Here is a 26,760-nt window from a genome sequence, read left to right as displayed (position 1 = left end):
CTCGCCTGTAGTAGAAGGAGTAAACGTGTTCTTAGGAGAAGAAAAATCAATGAGTTGGTGGTGTTCTAGGGATGCTTATGCAAAAAGGCAGTCCTAGATGAAGGAACCGCGCTACCTTAATTGACATGCAAACGGGAGACTATACGAAGCCTAGCAATCCTATGGGGAAACGATCACACCATACAAAACAAACATGCATAAAGTAAACACGCCAACAAGGGGGCTCAAACATACAGGGGGAGGGCTTTAGTCAAGTGGGTTCATATCAACCTCGACAAACAAGCCATGGAAGGGTAATCAAATGGGCTTTTAACCACTGACATTGAACGTCAGGGTGAGCAGATCAGAAGGGTAATGAGGAGAAGACCTCATAGCTCTTAACCCTGGACGGGGCGAGCTCATGGCAAAAAGTGGGGATTCAGAAAGGTGGAACCCTCTCCATTGACTGACCGGACAAAAGATCTTGGACTTTTGTTCTGAAGCATCGACACGTAGTGTGATCTTAAAGAACGACGCACTGAATAACGGGGGATTGACTACTAATCCCTTTTATCCGTCAATTGCCTCTTCATGGAGGTCTTTAGCACTAATGCCTCTTCTTGGAGGTCCTTGGGCACAAAAGTAAACAAACAAAAGAAAACATTGCCTCCTATTGAGGTCTTCCAGCTAAGAAAGCGGTAAAAATAAAGGGATCAAGAGATCTACTGCACGGATAAAGATCCGAAGCAACATCAAATAAAGAAATAAGAAACCCGGAGATCTTTCAAGCTGGCACCATTAAAGAAAGCCAGTCAGTACAGGTAATCGGAATAAACCTCCAGGTGGTATCCCACAAATAAAGTGGAATACCAAGCAAGCTATCCCTGCAAGAGTATGTGAGCCCTCACAAAAACTCAACAAAACAGGTTAGAGTAACAGGATGGAATCAGGAGAAAACAATGCCATAACAAACACAAAACAGGTTAGAGCAAACAGAAAAAGGGCAATTGCTGTCACGCTCGCTACTGCTTCGCCTAGCGAGGGCTTAGTGAAGCTTCGCTGCAGGCTCGCCTAGCGAAGCGGCTAGCGAATGCCTGCGGGTTCTGGATTTCCCATTGATAACAGTACGATTTTTGGGACTCCAAACTCTATGGTATCCCTTTCAGAAATCAAGTGATCAAACATTCGAAGCATTATTTTACACATTCATGCATATCTAAACCCGCATGCAAAACCTCACGATAATACCTCATACATTCAGAGTATTCAAATTAGAAGCATGAAGTGATAGGAATGAGGCAAACCTGATTGGAGAGATCGGTTAAAATCGAATGGCACGGCTGGGTTTGCAAAGCAATGTTAGGGTTTGCGTGAGACGGGTGAGAGAGTGTGTGAGTTCGAGTGAACTTTTCAGAGTTGTCTGGAGGTTACTGCAGATTAGTTCGTAGGTCTCCGGAGGCTTCTCTGAATTTTGTCAACTCTGTTCTTTCTCTCTATTTTCTTTCTTCTCTGTCTGTCTCCCGTTTTGTTCTACTGAAACTTTAGTATTTATAACCTGATTTCGTGGCTTGGTGGGCTCAAATGAGGGCAACTCAAGCCCATGACTTTTCTGATATATTTCAAAAACACGTGCGCTTCGCCTAGTGAAGGACTTGTTCTCCTAGCGAGCATGACAGTTCATTTCGCTAAGCGAACCATTCTGCTCGCCTAGCGAGCATGACAGTTCAGGAATGGATTTTCGCTCCTTCAAGATCAGCGTTTTGGATGATGAATAGACCCCATTTGAACCTGTTGGAAGTAACTCAAGTCCTCCCCTTGTGTTTACTGATCACCCGGATAGAATCCACAAAGTGTCTCGGATGATGTTCAAGCTTCTTGGATCTGATCCTGATTGACATGATGGAATGCAATATGAAATGCTAAATGACCTAAAAATGAATGCATGAATGACGAGGGCAAATTTTGGGGTGTTACACATATGGTAAAGGTGACCCACAAAGAAAAAAAAATAAGGGTAGAAACTCATTGGAGACAACAATCCTACTAGAGGAAAGACAACTGGGGAATATGCACAGAGATTTTAACAACAGGTTGATGCATGACCTGACAAAGCCGAAATATTCAAAGAGTGCTCAATTAACATGTTCAAAAATGACCTGGCAACATTTGGGAATATACAAAGAGGGTTTGAACGACATGTTCAGACATGACCTGATGGCAACTTGAATATCAAGGAAAGTTTAGTCAACACGTTCGTACATGACCTGACAACACTGGAAAAAAATCATAGAATTCCATCAGTTAGTTCATACATGACCTGACCATTGGAATATTCAAAGCGTTTCAATAACAGGTTCGAACATGACCTGACGACACTAGAAAATTCAAAGAAAGTATATCCACAGGTTCATGCATGACTTGACAATTATGGAGGTTTCAAAGATATTTTATTAACCAATTCATATGTGACCTGACAACACTGGAAAACCCAAAGAAAACTTCAATAACAGATTCATACATGACCTGACAATATTGGAAAACATTCAAAGCGAGTTTCATCAATAGGTTCATACATGACCTGACACTTTAGAATACATCTGACAATTATGGAGATTTCTCACAAGAAATTCATCTGATCAAAGATTTTGGAGATTCCTAACAGGGAATTTATGCAAAACAAAGATAAGCAGGAGTCTTCTTAAAAGTAGATCATCCACGCAAAAGGCTACGATGATTCTTTACAAAGAAATCAAACAAAACCAACATCATTAGAGTTTTCTAACACGAAAAACTTCCATGCTTCTGGGAATTCCTCAAGATGATGAGTCATACATGACTTTCACGGAACCATCAGGAAAAATAGGGTAATCAAACTCTCTGTATGTGCCAACAACGATTGGACTTTGACCGTAAGCAATGGATTACAACCAGCTTTTAACGGATTTTGTCAATAACTATTGGACTTTGACCGTAAGCAATGGATTACAACCAGTTTTTTAACGGATTTTGCCAACAACAATTGGACTTTGACCGTAATCAATGGATTACAACCAACTTTTAACGGATTTTGCCAACAACAATTGGACTTTGACTGTAAGCAATGGATTACAACCAACTTTTAACGGATTTTGCCAACAATAATTGGACTTGATAGAAGTCATTAGTAAAACAATTACCGGCTACAACGGAGTTTTCCAGTAACAACTAGACTTGAAATGATGTTGGCGACAACCAAACTTCAGATACCAATTACAATTGTATTTACAAACGGAGTGACAATGATGCCAACGACAATTGGGTTTGAAATGAGTTCTAGTAACAACTGATCTTGGAATAATGCTAGTGACAATTGGATTTCAGGAGACACCAATGAGTCTTGAAATAATGTCAGGGAATGGCATATGGGTTCTGGAAGTGCATCAGAGCAAAAATGAAATGTCCGCGAATTCATTGGGGAGAAATAGAAACAAATTTTGGAACTGCATCAGAATTACAAGTGATATTCTGGAAATACATCAGAATACAGACACATTCGGTAATACATCGAGGAAATTCTGGAAATACATTAGAATACAAGATAGACATATTCAAGAATACATCAGATAGGTGGGGAAACATCTGGAAACATATCAGACAAGTTATGGAAATACATCAATAAACAAAGGAGTAATCCAGAAATTCATCAGATAAATCAAAAAAGGAATTGAACCGCATGGACAAATTTGTTTGATAGGTGCCAAATGAGTTGGACTTGAAAATGACTGCGAAAATCAAATGATGGTTTAAGGGCACCAAAGACAAACTAGAATTAAAGGTGAAAGGATATATGATCAACAACAAGACATGGGTCAATGCAAAATGAGCGTGAAGTATATTTCGGCTATGCATGATTTTAGTTTGTTTTTATGCATGATATATGAATGATCATGATATGAAAATGCTGACACTTGAGTGGACTGAGAGTTTGTAAAGGCTTTTTATGGAGGTCATGATTCCTTAACACCGAGAACTCAACCAAATATTTTGTGATAGATATTGTCAAAGGAGGAATCTATAAAGCTTGACAACCACAACTTAGCCAATGGGATCCTCTTGGAGGATTAATGAATCACGCTATCATAATTTTCAGGCACTCGTCTTAAACTCAATAGTTGTTGACGTATGGCAGAATTTGTTTGAGAAATTTGAAAGCACGAAGAAAGAGGTTCCGCCCCTCTGTGGCTCATCTTGCCCCAGTCTGTTGAGTCTTTGAAAATGTTCACCTTGAAAGCGAGTTTGAAACAATTTGACATGAGACGATCTCAAGATGGCTTGCCCCAAGTGTTCGAGACTTGCAGTGGTCTACCCCTGATTAACCAAATCTTGGAACGATAGACTTTTGATTGATTGTCCTTGGCTTGTTGGACTCAATGAGCTTCTGAGGTGGCTTACCCTTGTCTGAGTCTTGAAGCAAATTACTCTGGGCTAGATGACCCTTAGGGTAATTGGCTTGGATTGACCGATACTCAAAGTGATTTTCCCCTGACAAGACTTCTTTCACTTTATCAAGTTCTTCAACTATATATTGTTGGAATTTCCTTGATGCTAAGTGTTGACTCGCAAATAAGATTGTTCATTCAAAAATGATAATTTTAATGCAGTGTTTATGCAAAAATTTGAAATTAAAATTTATTGATATAAACAGGTGAAATATAGTGAAGGGCCACTGATAAGAACACAAAGGTGATCTAGTCATTCACAATATGCAAGTTGGTGTGATCAAATGATTAACAAAAATCGTTTGGAGTCAGATTAACACAACCTTGTTGTAGTATGCTTTCAGAAAAAACCTTGCCTCAATTAGGTCTTTTAAGGGTTGTAATGCGGTCTGGTTCACGAGTTTCTTTAAAAAAGAATATAAGGCTCAAATTTAACTTTAACCCACCCATTCTTATTGATGATCTCCAATTCCTACGTTCAGTTAATTCGATATACGCATTCGACTTCCAAGAGGTTTCGAAGGTGTGATGAGGATTCAACACAAATTTTCTTGAAATGGCACTCACCTTATTTTACTTTGTTTTGTTGAGGATTTGAGGACCTATTTTTTTTTGTTTTTCTTTATCCCTAATTTTTCCTGGACTGCTTCTTTGAAGCTTTCGGTCCATCAGAATGCCCTAACTTTTGCCTAAGTCATTTTGTGGTATTTGACTTAGAGAGCCTTTTTAATCTTTTTTTTAAGGTGTTGACTGCCACATTATTGGTGGATAAGGATCAACCAACACTAATTTTAGCTTTTCTCAACTTCTTCAACACTTCAACATGTGCGCGAAGGATAACATGTGGTTGAACCTAATTGGAGGGTGTACATATGGACGATTTTTTTGAAAGATCGAATGCACAATCAAACTATCTGAACACAACTCCCTGTCCCAGGTTAAGATTAAGGGTTTTAGATCCGAAATAAACACCAACTTCTAGGCTCAAAGTGGTTGACTAGGGAATAACTCCTTATCTCTTCAGTGTTTGGGGATTTAAAACAATTCCTTACATCATCGAGAAGGTTTTACTCAAAAGCATACCACAACAATTTCAGATGTTTCGTTTTCATCATCCTTCTTCCAATCTTTGTTAACACAACAGTTTGATAAACAAAAGTTATTGAGAGGAGTATTTTTGTTTTTAACATGATTGAAAAACGAGTGAATACGAATGGATTAATTTAAAAGATGCATAAACATTTCATTAATCTTACCAATTCAAAGAAAACAACAATGCTTAAAAGCAATTAACAATCAACATGCGATGAAACTATAAAAGAAATGCTGAAACAACCAAATGATTGCCAACTTTAGGGAATGACTTCTTCAAACTTGATCCATTAACTTATGGGGACACCCCTTGAGATCTTCGCACTTATCCGGTCGATGGGTTAACGTTTACCACCAAGCTTCCTTCTTGAAAGGCTATGTACCCGTTGTCAATCAACTGTTGTACTTTGGCTTTAAAAGCGTTGCAGTCTTCGGTTGAATGCCCTTCTGATCTGGCATGATATCCACATTGCACATTTGGGTCAAACTCGGGTGGGTAAGGGTGTGAAACCGGCTTAAGAGACTTGGGAACCACCAACGAGTTTTGAATCAGAGGCTGTAGAAGTTGGCTATATGTCATGAGGATTGGATGACGAGGAACATTTCTTCCTTCCAAGTTATTTCGAGGCCTAGGCTGATTTTGATGTTGATTTCGATAACTCGGGCCTTGGGCTCGTCGTTTTGGATGAGAAGCAAACAAGGATTGTTGGTAATGAAGATCAAAAGGTAGTGGTTGTTGGTACAACACCTTGGACATTGCTAACTGCTCATTTTCAGCCACTTGAAGGTTGGGATCAACTAGCTTTTTGATATTGGCACGACGATCTTCAAATTATTTTCCTTCAATATCATCGTTGGACGCAACTCTCTTGGATCCACTACTCACTTCTCCTTTACTTCCGTTGGCACGGGTCATGACATTGGAAATCCAAGGCGATGTCTCAATGCTCTTATCGAGAAATGATGATATTTCATTAGCCACATCCCTGACCACTTCCTTGTGGTACAAAACCTTGAGGGGTTTAGGGATCCTTTGCCTTTTTCATTACTTGGCCCAAAAATTAAGATATATGCACATGAGCCTTCCTCGTTGAGTGTTAGTGACCTTATGTCGATCAATCTTTGCAGCTTGAACTTAAAACTCTTGCATTCCTCGACGGAGTGCCCCATTGTTCTAGTAGGGTATCCACACTTGACCTTCGGGTGATCTTCTTCAAAGACTAAGCTTTTTTTGTTAATCAGTTCTCGTATCGAGGCTTTTAGTGCTAAGCAATAATCCAGGTCATGTCCCATTGCCCCTTTATGGAATTCACATGTTGTATTTGGATTGTACCATGGCATGTATGGTGATGTAGGTGTGAGAGCTTGAGGGGTCACCAAAGCATTCTGGATCAGCTGTGGGTAGAGCTTGCTATATGGCATCGGAATCGAATAATTGTGATCTTTATTCCCCTTGTTCTGATTCTGATTTTTGCTCCGAACCTGACTTCGGTGATTTTGAGAAGGAATAGCTAGAGGATGTTGATGATGACATCCTAAGGGAGGTCCATATGCCGGTAGGTGAGGAGTTGCCATATAGAATTTCCCTTGACTTAGGGTAACACCAGATAAATATGGAGCAGTAGCTCCTCCCGTTTCAGCAATAGGTATGGGATGATCATCTTTTCTCAATATGGCTTGCAGGGTTTCCAAGACCCATCCCATATGGCTTTTCAAAAGATTGAGTTCCTCTTTCAATTCTTGTTGACTTTTCCTTAGCTCGTCCATCATCTCCTGAGACATGGTTCTTTGTTCTAAATGCGTGTCGAGAATCACTTTGTTGATCATGGACAAAGGATGGATGAGTTTTCTGTATTTTTTCTGGAAAATGACATGCATTATGATGAGATGCAGATGCAATGGAATGTGAATGAATGCAATGCAAGCCACGCATATTTCTTTTTTCCTCAATACATTAGTTCAAAAGTCCGAGGTACTGATGAGTCTGATTACTTTCCAAGAATAGGTTCTCACCGGGTACGATCTAGGGTTATAAAGGTTCCCAGAGTCATGGATTAATTAGACTGTTTGCTACCTGCGGAAACTTACTTGTCGGACATCAACTCCATCTAAAGAATCTACTCAAAGTGAGGTTCTTGCATCGATCCAACGAAAAATTCATCTCGCAGACCCACGCTACGCAACCATCTTTTCTAGTTGGCCAAAGGATTAAGGTTCTACAAATGGTCCTCAGAGTCATGGATCCTAAAGAAAATATCGAAGCTTACGGCAACTTACTTACCGAGCGACAACATCCTCCCAAAGATCTACTCTTAAGTAAGGTTCTCGCACTGGCCCAATGAGAAATTCATCTCGCGGACCCGCACTACTCAACCTCGTCCTATCTTATGTTTTTACTCGAGACTCGGGTAAAAAGTCTTTCCCACAAGGTTTGCAATCAGAGTATCCCAGTACCAAAGCATAATGGAACCAATACAATAGATTTATATCAATATGCCAATAAAGATAGCAAAATCAAGAAAGAAAATCCACACAATTAAACAAACAAAGGCACACAAACGACCTAACTAGACTTGACTCACTTAGGGAGTTAATCCCCAACAGAGTCGCCATCTGTCGCACCTCGAAAGAATGAGAATACGACTTAAGCGAAGCGCAATCGCACGCTCGCATGATGGACTGAACAGAGTCGCCACCGAACTTTATTTATTCCTAAAAAGGAAAGGGGAAATATCGATAAAACCCAAGAAAGAACGACAATGATTATGGTCGTCGCAACCAATATCAGGGTTCGGGAGTCGATTACGCAAGGGGAAGGTATTAGCACCCCTCACGTCCGTTGTACTCAACGGGAACCATTAGGTTAGTTGTGTGTGTTAGTGTTAACTTAGAAATGTTAGGCTTCTCAAGATATTATGAGGGAAAGAATAATAGGATCAAAACAAAAGAGAAGATGTTTTTGGATTTTTTAATAAAGGGGACTAAACCTAAGTTTTTTATTAATGGGCCTGACAAGATTTCGCAATCCTGCTCCTACGTATCTTAATAGAGAACTCAAGGCTTACGTAGTTCTGGGTATACAATGTTTGTTTGTTGGTCGATTTTAGCGAAAGCTACATTGTATTAATTGACGAAAACATTGTTTTACCCAAAACAAATGAGGAGCGGACGTATACCACACATCGAATGGATTTACAAATCAACATTCGAAAAAACGTCACTTATCTCAACTCTACAATTATGGCCGAAGCAATGCTTTTCATCACCTTAAAACAAAGTGTCTTTCATTTATGAAAAGGTTTTTCTAATCAATCGCACGGCGGCGAAGAAGAGTTTGATTGGTTGGATATATTTTTGGGCTTGAAAGACGAGTACTTATGACTTGCAAGCTCTTACAACTTGGGTCTAATACTCGGGACTACGTCTGGATATTTCACCCAGGTAATCTTTTTCTTCCAATGTTATTAAGAAAATGGTTTGAATATTTACAAGTGTTTTGGAGGAGAAGACGAATACATATGGCTTAGAAGCTCTTACAACTTGGGCCTAATATTCGGGATTACGACTGGATATTCCATCCAGGTAATCTTTTTCTTCCAATTTTATTGAGAAAAAAAGTTTAAATAATTAGAAGTGTTTTGAAGAGAAGACGAATACATATGGCTTAAAAGCTCTTACAACTTGGGCCTAATATTTGGGATTACGACTGGATATTCCATCCAGGGTAATCTTTTTCTTTAGACTTTGGTTATGGTAAAAGTTGTTATTATTCATTTTGAGTTTATTTGGAAAATGGCTTAATGTTTTGAAATGATTTCGAATGGAATGAAAAGGAGTGAGATGTTGATCACAATTATTTACATGTGTGAGAGTATGAACATGGGAGAGATAAATTGACCAACTAAATCAACCAAGCACACGAAAAATCGGTCAAACCATTTATCAAGTAATTTATAATCGAAATTTATCAACTCATCAAGTAAACTCCTAACTAAATAATTAGCTACTAAAAAAAATCAAAAGATAAAATAACAAACACAATAGAGGTAGAAGCATTCACATGGAGGTTTACAAGGGATCTAGTGACAAAGGGCCTAAGGCCCAAATAATAAGAAAATAAATCTAATCACAAAAAAAAGAAATAAATAATAAAGATAAAATAAATAAATAAATAAAAAGTAACAATATAAAAAATGAAACAAAGTTAGAGTGTGGGAACCGTTTCAATCCTTACTGTTAGAAAATTTTCAAATTTTGAAATGCCACCACTCACATTGTGACACCTTGAAAACTCTAAACAATAATAATAATAAAAAGTAAAGGCCAATTGCAAAACATAAACAAAACGTACACTTCCCTTTTTCGTACGACTCTGTTGCAGGAAAAACAAGAAAACTTGAAAGCTTTCTTCCTCGTGCTCTCTTATTCTCGCTAAACAATAGGGGGAAACCGGGAGGCCGCGACGGTCGTGCCCCCTCCTTTCTCACCGGCCTTGTCACTTAGTTACCCTTTCTCTCGAACGAACGAAAATGGTGATGTTGCGGCAATGGTGGATTTGTTCACAGTGAAGCGACTGTTGAGTTTTTAGCGGTTAACGGAGGATATATGGATGTCATAGTTGTTGGTTTACTAGCAGGGGCGAAGCTGTGTCAATGATTACGAGTTCAGATCCGGCGACGTCGAGGCGGTGTGAAGAGTTTGAAAGGGTGTAGTGTTCGCGTTTTAGAAAGTTTCAGAGGAAGGTCCATATGCAGTGTATTGATTGGATTGATTCTCCAATGTTTTCATAGTTGTTGCTGTGTAGTGCGAGTTGTTGGATTGTTGGAGAGTTATGGGTACAATACGGTTCATATGGAAATGAGTTTCGCTGGAACTTGTTGTTGTGTTTCGCAGTGAGTAAGACCTGAGTTGTGTTGCCGTGGTGGAGCTTGGTGTGGTGATGTCGTTTGTTGATGGCACTACATGGTGGATCAAAACGGAGGGAGTGGATTGAAGCATTGTGAAAAATGCAGATGAAAAGGTTCTGACGATGTGTCTATGATGGTTGGTTCGGAGGACGGCGGATTCAAGTCCACGGTGGCGGAAGTGGTGGTAGCAATGATGGAAAAATGGTGGGGTAGTGGATCCGCTGTTTTCGGTGGAAAATCGCATGGAGGTTTTGAGGGGGATTTCCACAGTGGAGGATATGGTTTTGAGATGGTGGGCTTGTGATTTTCGGTGGGCATAGTGACAATGAAAATTTGTTGTTTGAAGAAAGTTGAAAAGTGGTCGAACGGTGGAATGGGGTTGATGTAGGTGAGTGACGCGGAGGAGTTTGGTGACCGTGTTATTGTTATACGGGAGGTAATGTATTGTGAGTTAGTTTTTTGGAATCAGTTGAAAAAATGGTTGAAGAACCATGGTGGGGAGTTTTTTCTCTTACTATGCATGAAAGTTGCCATATAAAAAAAAAGGTTGTGTATGGTGAAAATAAAAAATTTCTCTAATCTCACCGTGAGTTATCCCTTACGAATTGGAAAAGTCCTTTATCAAAATTCAATTTCAAGTCTTATTTTGCAAATAGGTTAACAACACTTTTTCTTTTCTGATCACAAGGTCCCCTTTTCCATTCTTGGGTCACGTAGATTTCCAATTTTATAGACTGATTTTCTCTATTTCCCAAAAGCAAGGTGTCGCGTGTAGTGTTTTTGTGTGTCTCCTCCCTCTCTTTACACAACACATAGTACACATATTATATTATCAGGGTTTTCAAATTTTTACAATGGCACAAATGCCCTTAAGATGCTTTGTAATTTAGAAAGGTTTTAAAAACAATTAAATGCAATAAAATAAAATAAATAAAAATAAAATAAATAAATTAAAAACAACAAGAGGATTAACCCTATTTATTTTTCTAAACATTTTGATAAAAAATAAAATAAATTGACTCAAAAATGAATAAAATTCGGGCGCAAAATGCCTGAAAAAATAAAATGAATGTACTACAATGATCAGTGCGAAATAAACGACTCGGAAACATACAAGTTTTTTTTAATTTTGAAATAAATTTTGACCTGTTAAACAGGCTCGAGTTGATCAAAAAGTGGCCGAAAAATTATCTGAAAAATAAATCGAACATGCCAGATTAAACGATGCAAAAGGTAGATTAATAAAGCTGATGTCTGAAAGCTTGATTTTAAAATTTTTCGTCCACTGATTTGACGCACTTCCATCGATTAATTCAACTTGTTTGCCTGTAGATCCGAAAAAATTATTTCGACTGATATTCTAGGCACTATGCGGTATGAAATGCATGGTATGCTATGTAGAGGTGTAACAACTATGATAAATATATTGAATCGCGATTCAACGTCAAAATCGGGGTGTGACACCCTCCTTCTTCATCTTCAATCCCATTATATCACATCCTTCTCATTGACCAATGCAGTCTCAATATCCTAAGGCTAATTGGTTCATCAATAACTTTGTGTTAGATGAACCAATACAAGTATGGATGAGATTAGGTCCATCCTTTGACCATTTTCTTTTTGTGTGTGGTTTGTTTTAGGAGTATGGTTCATTATACCATATCTCTAACATGCATTAACACCAAAATTTCTATTGCCCGACCTCAGCTAGTTGTGATTTCTATATAAGTCCAATTACGATTGCTTAACATATCGCTAAATTTTTGACCCAAAAGGCATAACATTCTAGTAAGTGAGATTGTAAGTCTCCCTCCTTTCATGGTATTGTGTGGAAACTTACTCATTTTTCCTTCCTTTGGAAGATGTCTTGGTTCAAGGATCTATGCTTGTGAATAGATGGTTGAATATTCTCCAAAGAATGACTTAATCAATTGAAAAGTAAAAACTCCACTAACATCTAATCAACAAACATTTGACTAACCTTTATTATAATTGGTTTTAATTTCAAGTCCTTTACTTTTTGCAATTTAAATTCAAGCCATTTACCATTTCATTTGTCATTTACATATCATTTAACTTTTTTATGTTTATGCCATTTTCACTTTGCTCACTTGAGCCATATATTGTGGTTGTATATATTTGTTTGCGTATCTTGTTTGTGTTTGTGGTCTTAGGACCTTAAAGTACATAATAAACAACAAAAGACCCCAAAAGATGTTTGTGTGGATTATTGGATTTGATATGAGCTTTGGACTTTGAATTAGGCAATATTCCCTATTCAAAAGGACTTGGCCAATGCCAACATCTCTGAAACCCAGCTATTGTGAAGTGAGCTTTCATCTGATGCAAATATTAAGATCCTTTTGAGTTCATCTGCTACATGGTCTTGATGCAAATGTTACTTTGAACCTATGTCTAATTCCTTATTATGAGTCATTCAAGGTGTATGTCATCTGATACATGGGAAGATCAAGAAGAAGACCATGAAGTTGCTTGCTTGAATATGGCTATCTTTATTTGATGTCTTGCTCTTCGTCTTGCTACTTGTTTATTGACATTGTTTGATTCTAAAGTCCAAAGGAAAAATGGGTATCTATATGACATTCTTGTCTATTGGATTGCATTCCATTGGTTAGATATTTTCAACTCTTAACTTTTAAATTTTTGCTTAGGATTAGTCTCTTCATCTCCTCCCACTTCTTAAATTTCAAATCTCTTCCTCTTTTCAAAATCTTCTTTGCTTGTGATTTCTAAACTTAGACTTTATTACAAATTAGAAATTTTGGCCTTATGCCATTGCATTTTTAAACCCTTTTCTTAATCATACTTGTAAATGAATCTAACCATGTTGACTAAAAATTTCAAAAGACAAAAAGAACTAACACTCATTCAAAGTCTTTTATGCCCTTTGTGCCTCCGTTAAACTTAAATTTTTGTTAAAAGCAATTCACTCACTTTGAAATTATTACCGCGAACTACGAGGTTTTGATCCCTCATTTTTATGTTGGTACGTAGGCACAAGTCCGAAGGTCTTGTCAAACACAAAAATATAATTAATGAATTATTTTCTCATCCCCACACTCTATTTAAAGTAAACATCATTTTATATCCAAAAACACATAGACACATAAAAAAGGGCTCCCTAAGAGTATCTATGACACTTTGGGTGCTAACATATTCCCTCTGTGTAACCAACCCCCTTACCTATAATCTCTGACATTTTATTAGTTTTGATTTGAAAACTTCTTATCTTTGGGTTTTGTTCGTAATTTTCCCTTTTCCTTTGGAAACAATAAAAGCGCGGTGACGACTCTGGTTTTATTGACGTTAAGTTTATCCATAGCTTAATGGTCATGAATTTACCGCCACACTTCCTCCCACAAACACCTTCCTGTATAATATGCAATCACTAGGGCATGCATGTATTTTGATATACTCCAAACCCTTTGGACCCAATATGTTCTTGGCCTCATAACAACGATCCGACAAATTGTTTTCTTCTGTTAGCATTTGTTTAAATAAATCAAACAATTCCGTGAAACTTTTATCTGACCACCTACTTTTTTTCTTTAGATTAAAGAATTTTAACAACACAAATAATCTTGTAAAACTTGTTCACCCCTTATATAAAGGCACATCCTTATCACTACATAAAGTATAATAAATATAAGCTTTAATAAAAAGATGATTCTCCAATATCATGGATCATATTTTCTAGTTGATCATCCATATCTTCATCAACTTCATGCATTTTTGATGTCGCTTTTCAATTTTTATCCACTTCTCAATGCCACATCCAAATTGTATAATTTTGACATATTCCATCACAACATAGGTGATGTAAATATTTATTCCTTTGAACATTTTTTGATATTCCTGCAATTAACACAAGGGAAATAAAAGAGACCATTATTTTCGGAAAGATTTTATTCAGCGAATTCAAGGAATTCAATAAGTCCTTTTCATACATCGGACCTAATATATTAACTTTCATCCAACTATGATCCATAATAAATTCTAAAAAAGTTATATCAAAAGACTAATGTGAGTGACACACTAATGCTACACAGACAACATACTAGTATGATTATATGTATATGCATATTCATCACAACACTATAACATTTAACAACACCAAAATATAAAGCATATTCATGACATCAATCAAGAACCCAACCAATTCTTTTGCAACTACACAAAGTCATAATCATAAAATATGAATAAAACATGAACAAAGCAACATGAGCATTATACATCACAATGTCAATGCACAAACAGTTGATTCATGAAATGCAACAAAAGCCAATATCATTGATGTGTTAAAAAAGAAAATAATAACCCTAGTGAATGACATACACACTTAGAAAGTTATACTACTACTACTGCTAACCATAGCGTGAGAGAGAGACCAATAAATGTATCATACTTCTAAAAGGAGGAAGAGTCCAAGAAATGATTTTCGTTCCAAGAAGTGAATGAAGACGGTGAAGATTGGAAGTTCCAAAAAAATGAAGATGGTGAAGATGAAGATTTTTCTATCGTTGTCGTCTGGTTCACTAGGGCATGTGCTATGAAGGAAATAAAGAACATGTTATATTTTAATTTTTCACTAAAGATATTCACCACAACTATCCATACCAACCATAGTGAAATATGGAACATATAATAACGGTTGATAAAAATAATCGTAGTTAATTATTTTTCAATTTTTATTAGTTAAGGAAAACACACCTTTTTAATAGAAAAAGTGGAAAAATGTTGATGATGAGATTCAAAGCTTGTAATCCTTAATCTATCACCATGGTTGTTATTATGAAACATGATGAAAAGTATTTTAATAAAATAAATAAAACTCAAGCACATAAAATAAGATATTACTACGGTTGGCACAATGGCAGTAGGAATATGATGTTACTAAATGTATATTTCGTTGTAGTGATTGTCTAATAAAATACTTATTGACCATCGCTAATGAAAAAGCGCAAAGGGAAAAGAGTGCACCAAATGAAGTAAATTTTCCTTTTCAATCAAAAGAGTTGAAATACTCACCCATAAAAATTGACAACAAAGTAGCCAAATAATAATAAAGGAAAATAAAAATAGCAGTTATGCAGCTGTCTCCAGAGGGAATCCTTTATGGACCTTCAATCTCCTCAACTTTTGGAGGGGAAACCTCCTCGTTCTTGCACATTTCTCTTGGTGGATTTATTCCTTAGACTATTCTCCTCGTTCTCCCAACTAGACAACATACCCTTTTCAACTTGAGACTCTCTACGTATCATTTCCCGACAATCTCCTGATCTCTTAGGATAACTCTGACTTACCCATTTGAGAGCGGGTACTTCATGCATAAATAAAAAGTAGACAAGGTGGTGCCCAACTAGTTAAACGTTGGTCGCCCTATAATCATATTGTAAGAAGAGGGGCCATTAATAACCAAATATGTAACCTTTATTTCTTTGGCTTGATCCTCCTCTTCGAAAGTAAACTTAAAGGTGATATATCATTTTACTTGTACATTTTGTCTAGAGAATCCAACCAATGATCTTTATAAAGGTTTCAAGTCTTCTGGGCCGAGGCGAAGTCTTTCAAACACCTCATAGTATAGAACTTTTGCATAACTCCCCTAGTCAACGAGAGCTCTTTTAATCTCCTATTTGTCTCATTTGATGGCGATGACCACAGAGTCATAATTATGAGGATGGATGTCACATGCATCTTTCACAAATAACGAAATCGTGGCTTTTGGCGCTTAAGATCCGCCTTCAATCTCAAATTCAGAGAGGTCTTCTATACTCAGGATGCATTGAGTGTACCTTCTACCAACGAAGTTGGTTCCCCCTCCCTTAGTGAATCCTTTTGCTATGGTGTTTAGTGTATGGGGCATAAATTTATTACACTCTCCTTGCGGCACCTCTTTTGATTTATTGGGCCTGGGGCTTCCTACGTCATCTCACCCCCGCGAGTTAGTTTATCTGAGGCATGAGAGGAGTCATCCTTCACATATTTCTTGATGTTCCTCTCCTAGATTAGTCTCTCGATTTCCTTTTTGAGTTTCTAGCAATCTTTAGTGTGGTGTCCGTTAACTCCGTGGACTTGCACCATCATTTCCATATCTCATGTCTAGTTTTCTCATGAACTTTCTCAAGATCTTAGCAAGCATGATATTTTCTTTAATATCATATTCTTCTGAGTTTTCATGATCTTCTTAATTGTCTTCATCTATAATCTTTGCAGAATTATTAGTACCATCAAGAATCGTTGGTTGATTAAATGACCCTCCTTCTTTGGGGTTCTCCATCTTAAACAAAATAAGAACACTCAAATACACCCAAATATAACAGGATTTATGCTCTAATGCCAATTAAAATTCTATTTTTCGGATAACAAGATGTTAGATACAATGTTGTAACAATGTGTATGACAAGTTAATTGTGTAGCATACAAAATAAAATAAAAATATTACACAAGAATTGACAACCCAGTTCAGTGCAAAATCACATACGTCTAGATGGTGTTAACCCGAAATTCACTTTTAATTATTAGAAGTATAAATTGGTCTAATTTGAACTCTCCTAGTTCAATGCCTCGTTTCCTAATACCACCAGTGAGTTTCTATTCAGAACTCTTTATAGAAAAATATTCATTCCTAATAGTCAGAAATACAAATCTTATCTAAACTCACTTCATCCAATATTGTTTTCCCAATACTACTCGTGAAGATTCAACCAAGGCTCCCCTTAAATCTGAAACACCTCTCACTTTCACTCGATCACTCTTACAAGTATTTACTCAATTACAAAGATGAAAAATAAGACTGTAAAACAATTCAAAAATCTATTAGGCTAATTTAGAATTAATGCCCATGAATAGAGTGTTCGGACTACAAAAATAAGACTAAAAATCAAAACTCTCACATAAAGTAGATATTTTCTCTAAATTTCTAATTCTTCACAAACAAGATTTACTCCTTGTTTAGTAAAAAAAATGTCTAGCTCCAAAGCCATGTAGGTTTTTCTTCTTGAATACAGCTGGTCCTCCAAAAAGCAAATGAGACCAATTTTCAATTATGTTGATTGTCAATCTTGATTGATCACATCTAAAATTAATCTAAATCTGTTGATTATAACCAATTAAATCTTGCAGATTTCTTTTCAGATTAAGTCTTTCTAAAAAAGCACATAATCAATCAAATCTTCATTATGATGATTAAGATCCTTGATTGATACAAATCTTGAACAAATCAAAACACCAAAAGCAATCTTGTTAAAAATAAATCTTTTCCAAATCCAAATGCTAACGCACTTATATCTCTGATAGAATAGAAAATGAAACAAAATATAAAAGAAAGCACTACGCCAAAAACTGGAATAGACAGCGCACCTTAGAGGGCGCTTTATTACAAAAGCGCTATCTAAAGTGAAGCGAAAAATAAGGAGCAATAGACAGCGCACTTTAGAGGGCGCTTTTGTAACAAAGCGCCCTCTAAGGTGAATCGAAAAAATAAGGAGGAGATAGAGGGACAACAATACATGGCGCTTTTTAGAAAGCGCCCTCTAAGGTTACCCTTAGAGGGCGCTTTTAATAAAGCGCTGTTATAAGTCCATGTGCATTTCCAGCTTATAAAGCGCTTCTGGAAAGCCTTAGAGAGCGCTTTCATAAGCGCCCTCTTAGGCCCCCTTTAGAGGGCGCTTTTTTTCCACAAGCGCCCTCTAAGGTGAAACGAAAAAATAAGGAGGAGATAGAGGGACAACAATACATGGCGCTTTTTAGAAAGCGCCCTCTAAGGTTACCCTTAGAGGGCGCTTTTAATAAAACGCTGTTATAAGTCCATGTGCATTTCCAGCTTATAAAGCGCTTCTGGAAAGCCTTAGAGAGCGCTTTCATAAGCGCCCTCTTAGGCCCCCTTTAGAGGGCGCTTTTTTTCCACAAGCGCCCTCTAATGTCCCCTTTAGTAAACATTAAAATTATAACATACTGCGCATTTTGTTATTTCACTATCTGTTATTTTCGTTCTTTTTCACGTTAGGATTCTAAGGCGTTTTCCTTCCACCTCTGTTAGATCTACATTATTACTGCGCGTTTCCTCCTTCTACCAATCAAAGGTACACGCTTTTCCCAATTTCTGTTTTATGTTATTGCTTTGTTTTAGCTTTGCCCAATTTCTGTTTTATGTTATTGTTGTCTATGCTACGTTTGTTTCGACCATGATAGCGCATGCAATAGGAAATTGACGGTTGGTTTTTAGTGACCATGATAGCGCATGCAATGGGACTACATTACCCAGTAATTAGGGTTATACGACCTATGAACATATGATTTTGTGTCAACACCAGTATCATTAGAAACCTAGGTCCGAATGTGTTTGAACTCTTCTGAAATTGTTTTTTGTTTATTCTAATTAGTAATGGATAATACATGGATGTCTTCCAATCGATTGTCGAGAGAGTACGAGAATGGGGTATCAGAATTCGTTAAGTTTGCCGTTGCGCACGCCGAAGACCCCAGTAGAATGATATGTCCTTGCTTGGGTTGTTGTTATGGGAAACGGGTTGACGCAGTTCAGTTGACATCGCATCTAATGAGGCATGGAATTGATCGAAGTTATACATGTTGGAATTTGCATGGTGAGAAAAGTAACGAGAATGTTGAACCGGGGGATAGTACGACCTATGCCTCAAACTATAGTGGCGCAGATACATACGATTGTGATCGAGTTGAAGAGATTGCAGAAGCACTTGAAGAAGATCTTAAGGATTGTCCCGAAATGTTTGAGAGGTTGGTAAGTGATGCAGAGAAACCTTTGTATGATGGTTGCACTAAATTCACAAGATTGTCTGCGGTATTAAAGTTGTACAACTTAAAGGCGGGCAATGGATGGTCGGATAAAAGTTTCACAGAGTTATTAGCCCTTTTGAAAGATATGCTTCCTGAGGATAATGTTCTTCCCAATCGAACATATGAGACCAAAAAGATGTTGTGCTCTATTGGCATGAGCTATGATAAGATACATGCATGTCCAAACGATTGCGTTTTGTTTCGAAATGAGTATGCATCGTTAAATGAGTGTCCTAAATGCGGTGTCTCGCGATATAAGAACAAGTTGTCTCCAGCAAAAGTCTTGTGGTATTTTCCTGTTATTCCGAGATTTAGACGCATGTTTCGTAGTGAAACCGATTCAAGACACTTGACCTGGCATGCAGATGAAAGAATTATAGATGGAAAGTATCGACATCCGGCAGATTCACCACAGTGGTTGAAAATTGATAATGATTATCCTGAATTTGGAGAAGAATCAAGAAACCTTCGCTCGGCATTATCTACTGATGGAATGAACCCACACGGTATCCAGAGTATCTCACACAGTACATGGCCTGTGATTATTATGATTTATAACCTACCTCCATGGCTATGTATGAAGCGTAAGTACATGATGTTGTCTATGTTGATTTCTGGACCTAAACAACCAGGGAATGACATAGACGTGTACTTGAAGCCCTTAATCGAAGATTTAAAGATTTTGTGGGAGACCGGTGTGGAGGTTTATGATGGATATAGGAAAGAAAGTTTCAACTTGAGGGCGATGTTGTTTGGCACAATTAATGATTTTCCAGCATACGGAAATCTATCAGGGTATAGCATAAAAGGTCAATGTGCGTGTCCTATTTGTGAAGATAAAACAGATTGGAAGCGCTTGGAGTTTGGTCAGAAGAATGTCTTTCTCGGTCATCGGAGATTCTTAAATTCAAATCATCACTACCATGGATGGAGAAAGGCGTTCAATGGAGAGACAGAACAAGGCAGAGCTCCACCTATATTGACGGGTGATCAAATTTTTGAAAAGGTGAAAGATTTGGATACTCAGTTTGGCAAGCCTTTTACCCACACACTTGTCAAAAGTGGGTGGAAGAAGAGGTCAGTTTTTTTTGAATTGCCGTATTGGAAGTCCTTGTATGTGAGACATTTTCTTGATGTTATGCATATTGAAAAAAATGTATTTGAAAGTGTTATTGGCACGTTACTCAATATACAAGGAAAGTCTAAGGATGGCCTTAAGGCAAGAAAGGACTTGATAGCGATGGGAATAAGAACTGAATTAGGACCCTTAAAGAAAGGAAAACGAACATATCTACCTCCTGCTGCTTATACTCTATCTAGAAAGGAGAAAAAAACATTGTGTAAGTTTCTAAGTGAAGTTAAAGTTCCAGAAGGGTACTCTTCAGATATTAGAAGACTTGTGTCTATGAAAGACCTCAAGTTAAAGAGTTTAAAGACCCATGATTGCCATGTTATAATGGAACATTTTCTCCCAATAGGTATACGTTCTATTCTTCCAGAAAAAGTAAGAAGCTCTATAACTAAGTTGTGTTCTTTCTTCAAGTCAATTTGCAGTAAGGTGATCAATCCTGCGATCTTACCAATGTTGCAAAAAGAAATCGTTATTACTTTGTGTGAGCTTGAAACGTTTTTTCCTCCATCATTTTTTGACATAATGGTACATCTAGTTGTTCATCTTGTGAAAGAGACACAATTGTGTGGACCAGCTTATATGAGATGGATGTACCCTGTTGAACGTTATATGAAAATATTAAAAGGGTACGTGAAGAACCGAAGTCGACCAGAAGGTTGTATGGTTGAAAGATACATTGTTGAAGAAGCGATTGAGTTTTGTACTGAATATTTGTCTAATGTTCAGTCAATCGGACTCCCCAAGTCTCAGCTTGTCGAAAAGAAAGAAGGAAAAAATCTAATTGGAAATAAAATCGTGGCAGTATCAAGGGTCGAACGGGATCAAGTGCATTTGTATGTTCTGCACAATGAGAATGAGGTTGAGCCGTATGTTGAAATTCACAAGGATGTTCTCCGAGGTTTAAATCCCAATAGAAATGAAAATTGGATAGTACGAGAGCACAATCGATGTTTTATACCTTGGTTTAAGGATCATATTTATTCAAAGTATTATTGAGATCCCGCTTCAATAACAGAAAGGTTGAGATGCTTAGCATATGGTCCAAGTTTCCATGTTTTTTCTTATAGCGCATACACGATTAATGGATACACATTTTATACCAAAGAACAAGATGATAAAAGTACTATGCAGAATAGTGGTGTCACCGTGGTAGCTGAAGCAATGCACATATCAAGTGTGAAGGACTTAAACCCCAAATTTGCAAATCTGTCGTATTTTGGTGTTATCGAGCGCATTTGGGTGTTTGATTATGAGAAGTTTCAGATTCCTATATTTGGTTGCAAGTGGGTTGAAAATAATAACGACATTCGAATGGATAAGTTAGGATTTTTGCAAGTGGATCTTAATAGGGTGGGATACAAAGATGAGTCTTTTATTCTAGCCTCTCAAGCTAGACAAGTGTTCTATGTCAATGATCCGAAAAGTACGAAATGGTCTATAGTTCTTTTTTCCAACAAAGTAATTGATGAAAACACTAGAGATCAAGGTGATATTGATGTTGAGATTGAATCGTTTACCAGAAATGATCAAGATGAGAATATTATATCAAATGATTCATATATTAGAAATGATCATAATGAGGGTATTTGGATCAATCCAACCGTCCGTGTTGTTAAGAGACATGTAGAACATATTCCAACCAAGAAAAGAAAGAGAACTTAGTGAAAAAGGTACAGGTCAAATGATTTTAATTGTTTTCTTTATTACAGGTAAAATGACTTTTATGATTTTAATTGTTTTTACATTTGTCATCTGATTTTAATTGTTTTCTTTATTACAGGTAAAATGGCTATTATGAAGTCAATCATTCGTGCAAGGGGCAAGGGATACTCGAAAGTATCAATTGATATTTGTTTAGATGGAGATGTTCCATTGTCGTCAAGCCTCATTCGCGTAGATGATGATGCTGGATATTTGAAAGTATCCCTCTACGACAATGGAACATGTCCATCTAAACAAATATCAATTCTATCTTCAAAAGATAAGAGACCAAAATATAAGGGGATTACGCAGCAAATCGAGTCAGTTGCATAAAAAAAAAAGGTATAAACACAATTATATGATATTTATGCATAGAAAATGTTAATTCTTGATCTTATACATCACCTAACTAATTTTATGATATTTTAGGTTCATGCTATTGATATTGAACAAAAAGAGGTTGTTGCTAAGAAGACTGCTGCTAGCAAAAAAAACATACATCTCAGAGATGCTTTTGCTACTTAGTTTTATTTCTTTTTAAGTTATGAATTGGTTGTATATTTAGAATCTTTAGAAGTTAAACAATTATATATCAGTGGATTGTTGTATATGTATGGATTGTTGTATATAAGGCTTGTTGAATGCAATGTGTGAAAAAGGGCTTCAAATTATACAGTTTTGGGTGTACTGCTTCAATATACAGGTTGTCTAAAATAAATAAAAAAATATAGCGCTTTTTAAAAAAAAAAAAATTTAAATAACCACCCACTTTAGAGGGCGCTTCCCAAAATAAGCGCCCTCTAAACCCTTTAAATTTCCACTTTAGAGGGCGCTTTCCAGTAAAAGCGCCCTCTAAACCCTTAAAGTTTCCACTTTAGAGGGCGCTTTCCAGTAAAAGCGCCCTCTAAACCCTTAAAAGTTTCCACTTTAGAGGGCGCTTTCCAGTAAAAGCGCCCTCTAAACCCTTAAATGTTTCCACTTTAGAGGGCGCTTTCTTTAAAAAGCGCCCTCTAAAGTGGCCCTTAAAGGGCTTAAAGAGCCACTTTAGACAGCGCTTTCATCAGGAAAAAAAGCGTTGTCTTTACCTATGCCAGCGCCAGATTAGAGGGCGCTTTAAAGCACTGTTATAGGCCAAAAAAAGCGCCCTCTTTTCCCTCTTTTGGCGTAATGAAGATATAAACCTTAAATTATATTGCGTTCCAAGCAAACAGTCAAAGACAGGATGTCTAGGACATTGTTATTAGCATCTTGCTTTCGGTGAATCTTCATACAGTCTATTTTAAATCTTCATTAAACAATTTCAATATTGAATTTACTTGATATAAATAAGAATTCTAACATATCAAGTAAATGATTAAGAACACATACTCTTCCAAAACTATACTGCACTTTAAATCTTCTTCAATAGAGATTGAAGATGTTTTCATTAAGTGCAAATTCAAATAATGTAATTAAAATGAATCCAATTAAATATTTTCATGTAATATTTGTTTAATTATATATTTAATCAATATCCTGACAAATCAATTTCAGCAAAATATTGGAGTAAACAAAACTGAACTAAATCTTCCTTCAAAACATATCTAGTTAAATATTTTCGTCAAAACACACATAATAAAACATTCTTTGATTAAATCAATTCCAATTAATCCTTCTTCATCCATATTAACGATTTAATAAAATCTTTCCCAAATTAATTTGAATTAACCAACTTATTTCAAAAGTAATCTTATGAATCTTTTGAACGAATTCAACTGGAACATATTGTTAACTAAATGTTGAAACAGTTATGTAACACAGTCTGAGCAGTACGTGCGCTAGGATGTCACACAACATGTCAGAACATCTGGCTCAACAAGTTGACTACAAAAATTAGTCAATCATTTGTAATAATAGTGTAGTTAAAATTTCTAAACAATTATTTTATCACTTTTCATTGATAAATCAGAAAGTTTTCTATTTATTACTTATAAAATAAGTTAATAAATGTCTATATATCTTCGATAATTCTGGCATTTATCACTCTCCCCAATTTATCATTTTGTTTGTGCTCAAACAAAATCTATTCAATTAGTTATAAAATTTTAAAATGTATATTTCATTGAATGACTAGATTTAGATTAAGAACTTTTGAAAAGCATTATTTTATGATATGATATTTTTTCTAATGCAAATTCATAATCACCATTATATATATATATATATATATATATATATATATATATATATAAATAAGTACTTAAGAACAACATATTTACATGCGCATATATATATCAAAATAAAAATGAACATACTACAATAATGAATAAGGATCTTAGTTACTACAAGCTAGTACTAGTGATGTATTGATTAGTTTAAGCCGGCTTGCAGTTTATTCTTCAAGTAACTGCAGGAACAACGTGTAATCTGCACTTGTTCTTAACCATCAAGCTAATGAAAGTAAGTTAAAATCGATATGGCCTGAGAAGTGGAATGAGTGAACCCCTTAGGTGAAGGGACATAACTTCATTGGTAGAACCCACAAGCTTTCCTCCTATGAACACTGCAGGAACAGGCGCATTACAACCCAACTTTGTTATAGCTTTCTCCATTTCCTTCCCTTCAGGGTCTTTGTCAATTTCATGAATCACAGGATACACTCCAATGTCTTGAAACAAAATGTTCACTGCATAACACATGCAACAAGAGCTCTTTGTGAAAATCACCACTCCCTTTTCTGTAGCCAACCTCATCACCTTCTCCATCTTAATTAATATAACTGATTTCAAATAAAATGGAGAAAGTGATGAGGTTATATATAAAACTATGTGTATGTGAGGGTTTAGGTTATTTAAAATGAGGTCGTATGTAAGCTATTTATAGAGATGACAAAACTTAGCTTGGTGTAGGGCTTTGAAAAATTAAAGTACATTGAAAATATGTTTAACTTTTTAGATGCTCAATGACATTGGAGATAGACCTATATGCCCACTTTAGACTGAATATATTGAAAGACATTATTTACATATGCAAATGCTGATATGCTATATATTATATGTTACGACTTTCTTCAACAATGACAGGTGAAAAAATAAAAATGTTCTTAAGACCAAGTTAGTGCTATTCTTTTTGTGTCAATAGGCGTGTACTACCATTGGCCGTTAGTTTAAAACATGCACACACTTTATTATGCAATGAAATGAAAAAAGAATCACTCAGAAAAAATCTAAATCAACAAAACAAGAGGTTATGTGTGAAATCGAAGATTCTTATTATCAAGCACTTTAATATTTATTTGGAAGAATTTACCTCAATGTTCAACATTTATTCCTCTACCCTTGAAATTATATTTTGATGGAAATTTAAGCGATTTATGGAGTCTTGTATTTGATGACTATCGAACCTGAATGGATGAGTTGACAACATCTGATCGTATAGTGTATACTTGAGACAATAGGGGTGGTGTAGCACATTTAACGACATATTTGTGTATAGAGGTTGCATTTGCTTGTGCAGATGACAATGCTTTTGGTATAGATATTAAGTGGACTGATTATCATTCTAGTGTTCAACTGATGGCTTAGAGAGACATATCCAACTAAGCACATAGATAAATACATGAAATAGTACTACATGGTTTCACATCCTTGTTTTGTGCCTCCTTGCTAAGTAGGCTCATGGACCACCCATTGTTTGAAGTCAAGCCCACGGTTGGTGTGTGACCTTATCAATCAATCCCATGATGACAAATTATTGGCGATTGTTGCCTTGACACTAGGAGGATACTGTGAGGCTCATCCATATTATTGGGTGTTGAATATGTCTCATATTAGTGAGATAATTATGGATTGTTGTGATAACTCCGAGTTGCTGAGAGTATAATTTATTGTTGAGATAATTATGGATGCTTGGAAGTATAACTCATATTGTTGAGATAATTATGAGTAGAGATAATGGTTTGATGAGGGAAACTAGGAATTAGGGTTTTAGATGGAATGAGATGAAGGAGAAGGTCGCAGGTTTGATAAGACTTAGTATTTCTAATGGCGTGATGAATCATATCTCGGACCTCACACTTTGAAGGATGTCTGAGATAAATTGGAAAATCAATACATGTCCAAGACGCTAGTGAACAAACTGTTCACGAAGCAGCGTCTCTATTGCCTGAAGATGCAGAAAGGAGGCGATTTGCACACTTATGTCAACGCTTTCAACAACATCCTTGTTAATTTGACACGACTTGGTGTGAAGGTTGACGATGAAGATAAAACCATTATTTTGTTGTGTTCTTTACCAAGCTCTTATAATCACTTGGTGACCACTCTCACATACGGGAAGGAAACAATCATGTTGGATTTTATTTCTTTTACTCTTTTGCAACGCGCACAAAGTTGTCAAAGTGTATAGGAAAGAGGAGCAAGTTCCGGTGAAGGTTTGTTTTTGTAGGGAGGTCAAGACTGTGGCAGAGGCTGAAAGCACAAAGTATCATTTGGTATCGTTTTTGTACTCTGAGTATTATTTGTGTGTTTTGATGTTTTTGTCAATTTGATTATTGATTGATATATGTAGGATTGTGTATTTGCAATTTGAATATTATTTCGTTCGTGTACTTGTACGCTTGTATCATTTTGATTTGAATGTAATCGTTTTGACT

General features: G+C 36.4%; 1 protein-coding gene across 1 annotated transcript; it reads right to left on the bottom strand.

Annotated features, from left to right (window-relative positions):
- Nucleotides 1-24,385: 24,385 nt before the first annotated feature.
- Nucleotides 24,386-24,942, bottom strand: LOC127092586 (monothiol glutaredoxin-S11). Its single transcript, XM_051031479.1, has one exon. The coding sequence runs from the start codon at nt 24,869-24,871 to the stop codon at nt 24,572-24,574; it is 300 nt and encodes a 99-aa protein (XP_050887436.1). The 5' UTR covers nt 24,872-24,942; the 3' UTR covers nt 24,386-24,571.
- Nucleotides 24,943-26,760: the final 1,818 nt, after the last annotated feature.

This window comes from Lathyrus oleraceus, chromosome 6 (assembly GCF_024323335.1).
Source record: "Lathyrus oleraceus cultivar Zhongwan6 chromosome 6, CAAS_Psat_ZW6_1.0, whole genome shotgun sequence".
In the NCBI taxonomy this organism is placed as follows: domain Eukaryota; kingdom Viridiplantae; phylum Streptophyta; class Magnoliopsida; order Fabales; family Fabaceae; genus Lathyrus; species Lathyrus oleraceus.
Note: the sequence above shows the minus strand (reverse complement) of the source record. Positions and strands in the feature narration are given on the sequence as shown.

Bases quoted from the DNA above. Each gene is read 5' to 3' on its own strand.
- LOC127092586 (XM_051031479.1), bottom strand. From the start codon at position 24,871: ATGGAGAAGGTGATGAGGTTGGCTACAGAAAAGGGAGTGGTGATTTTC.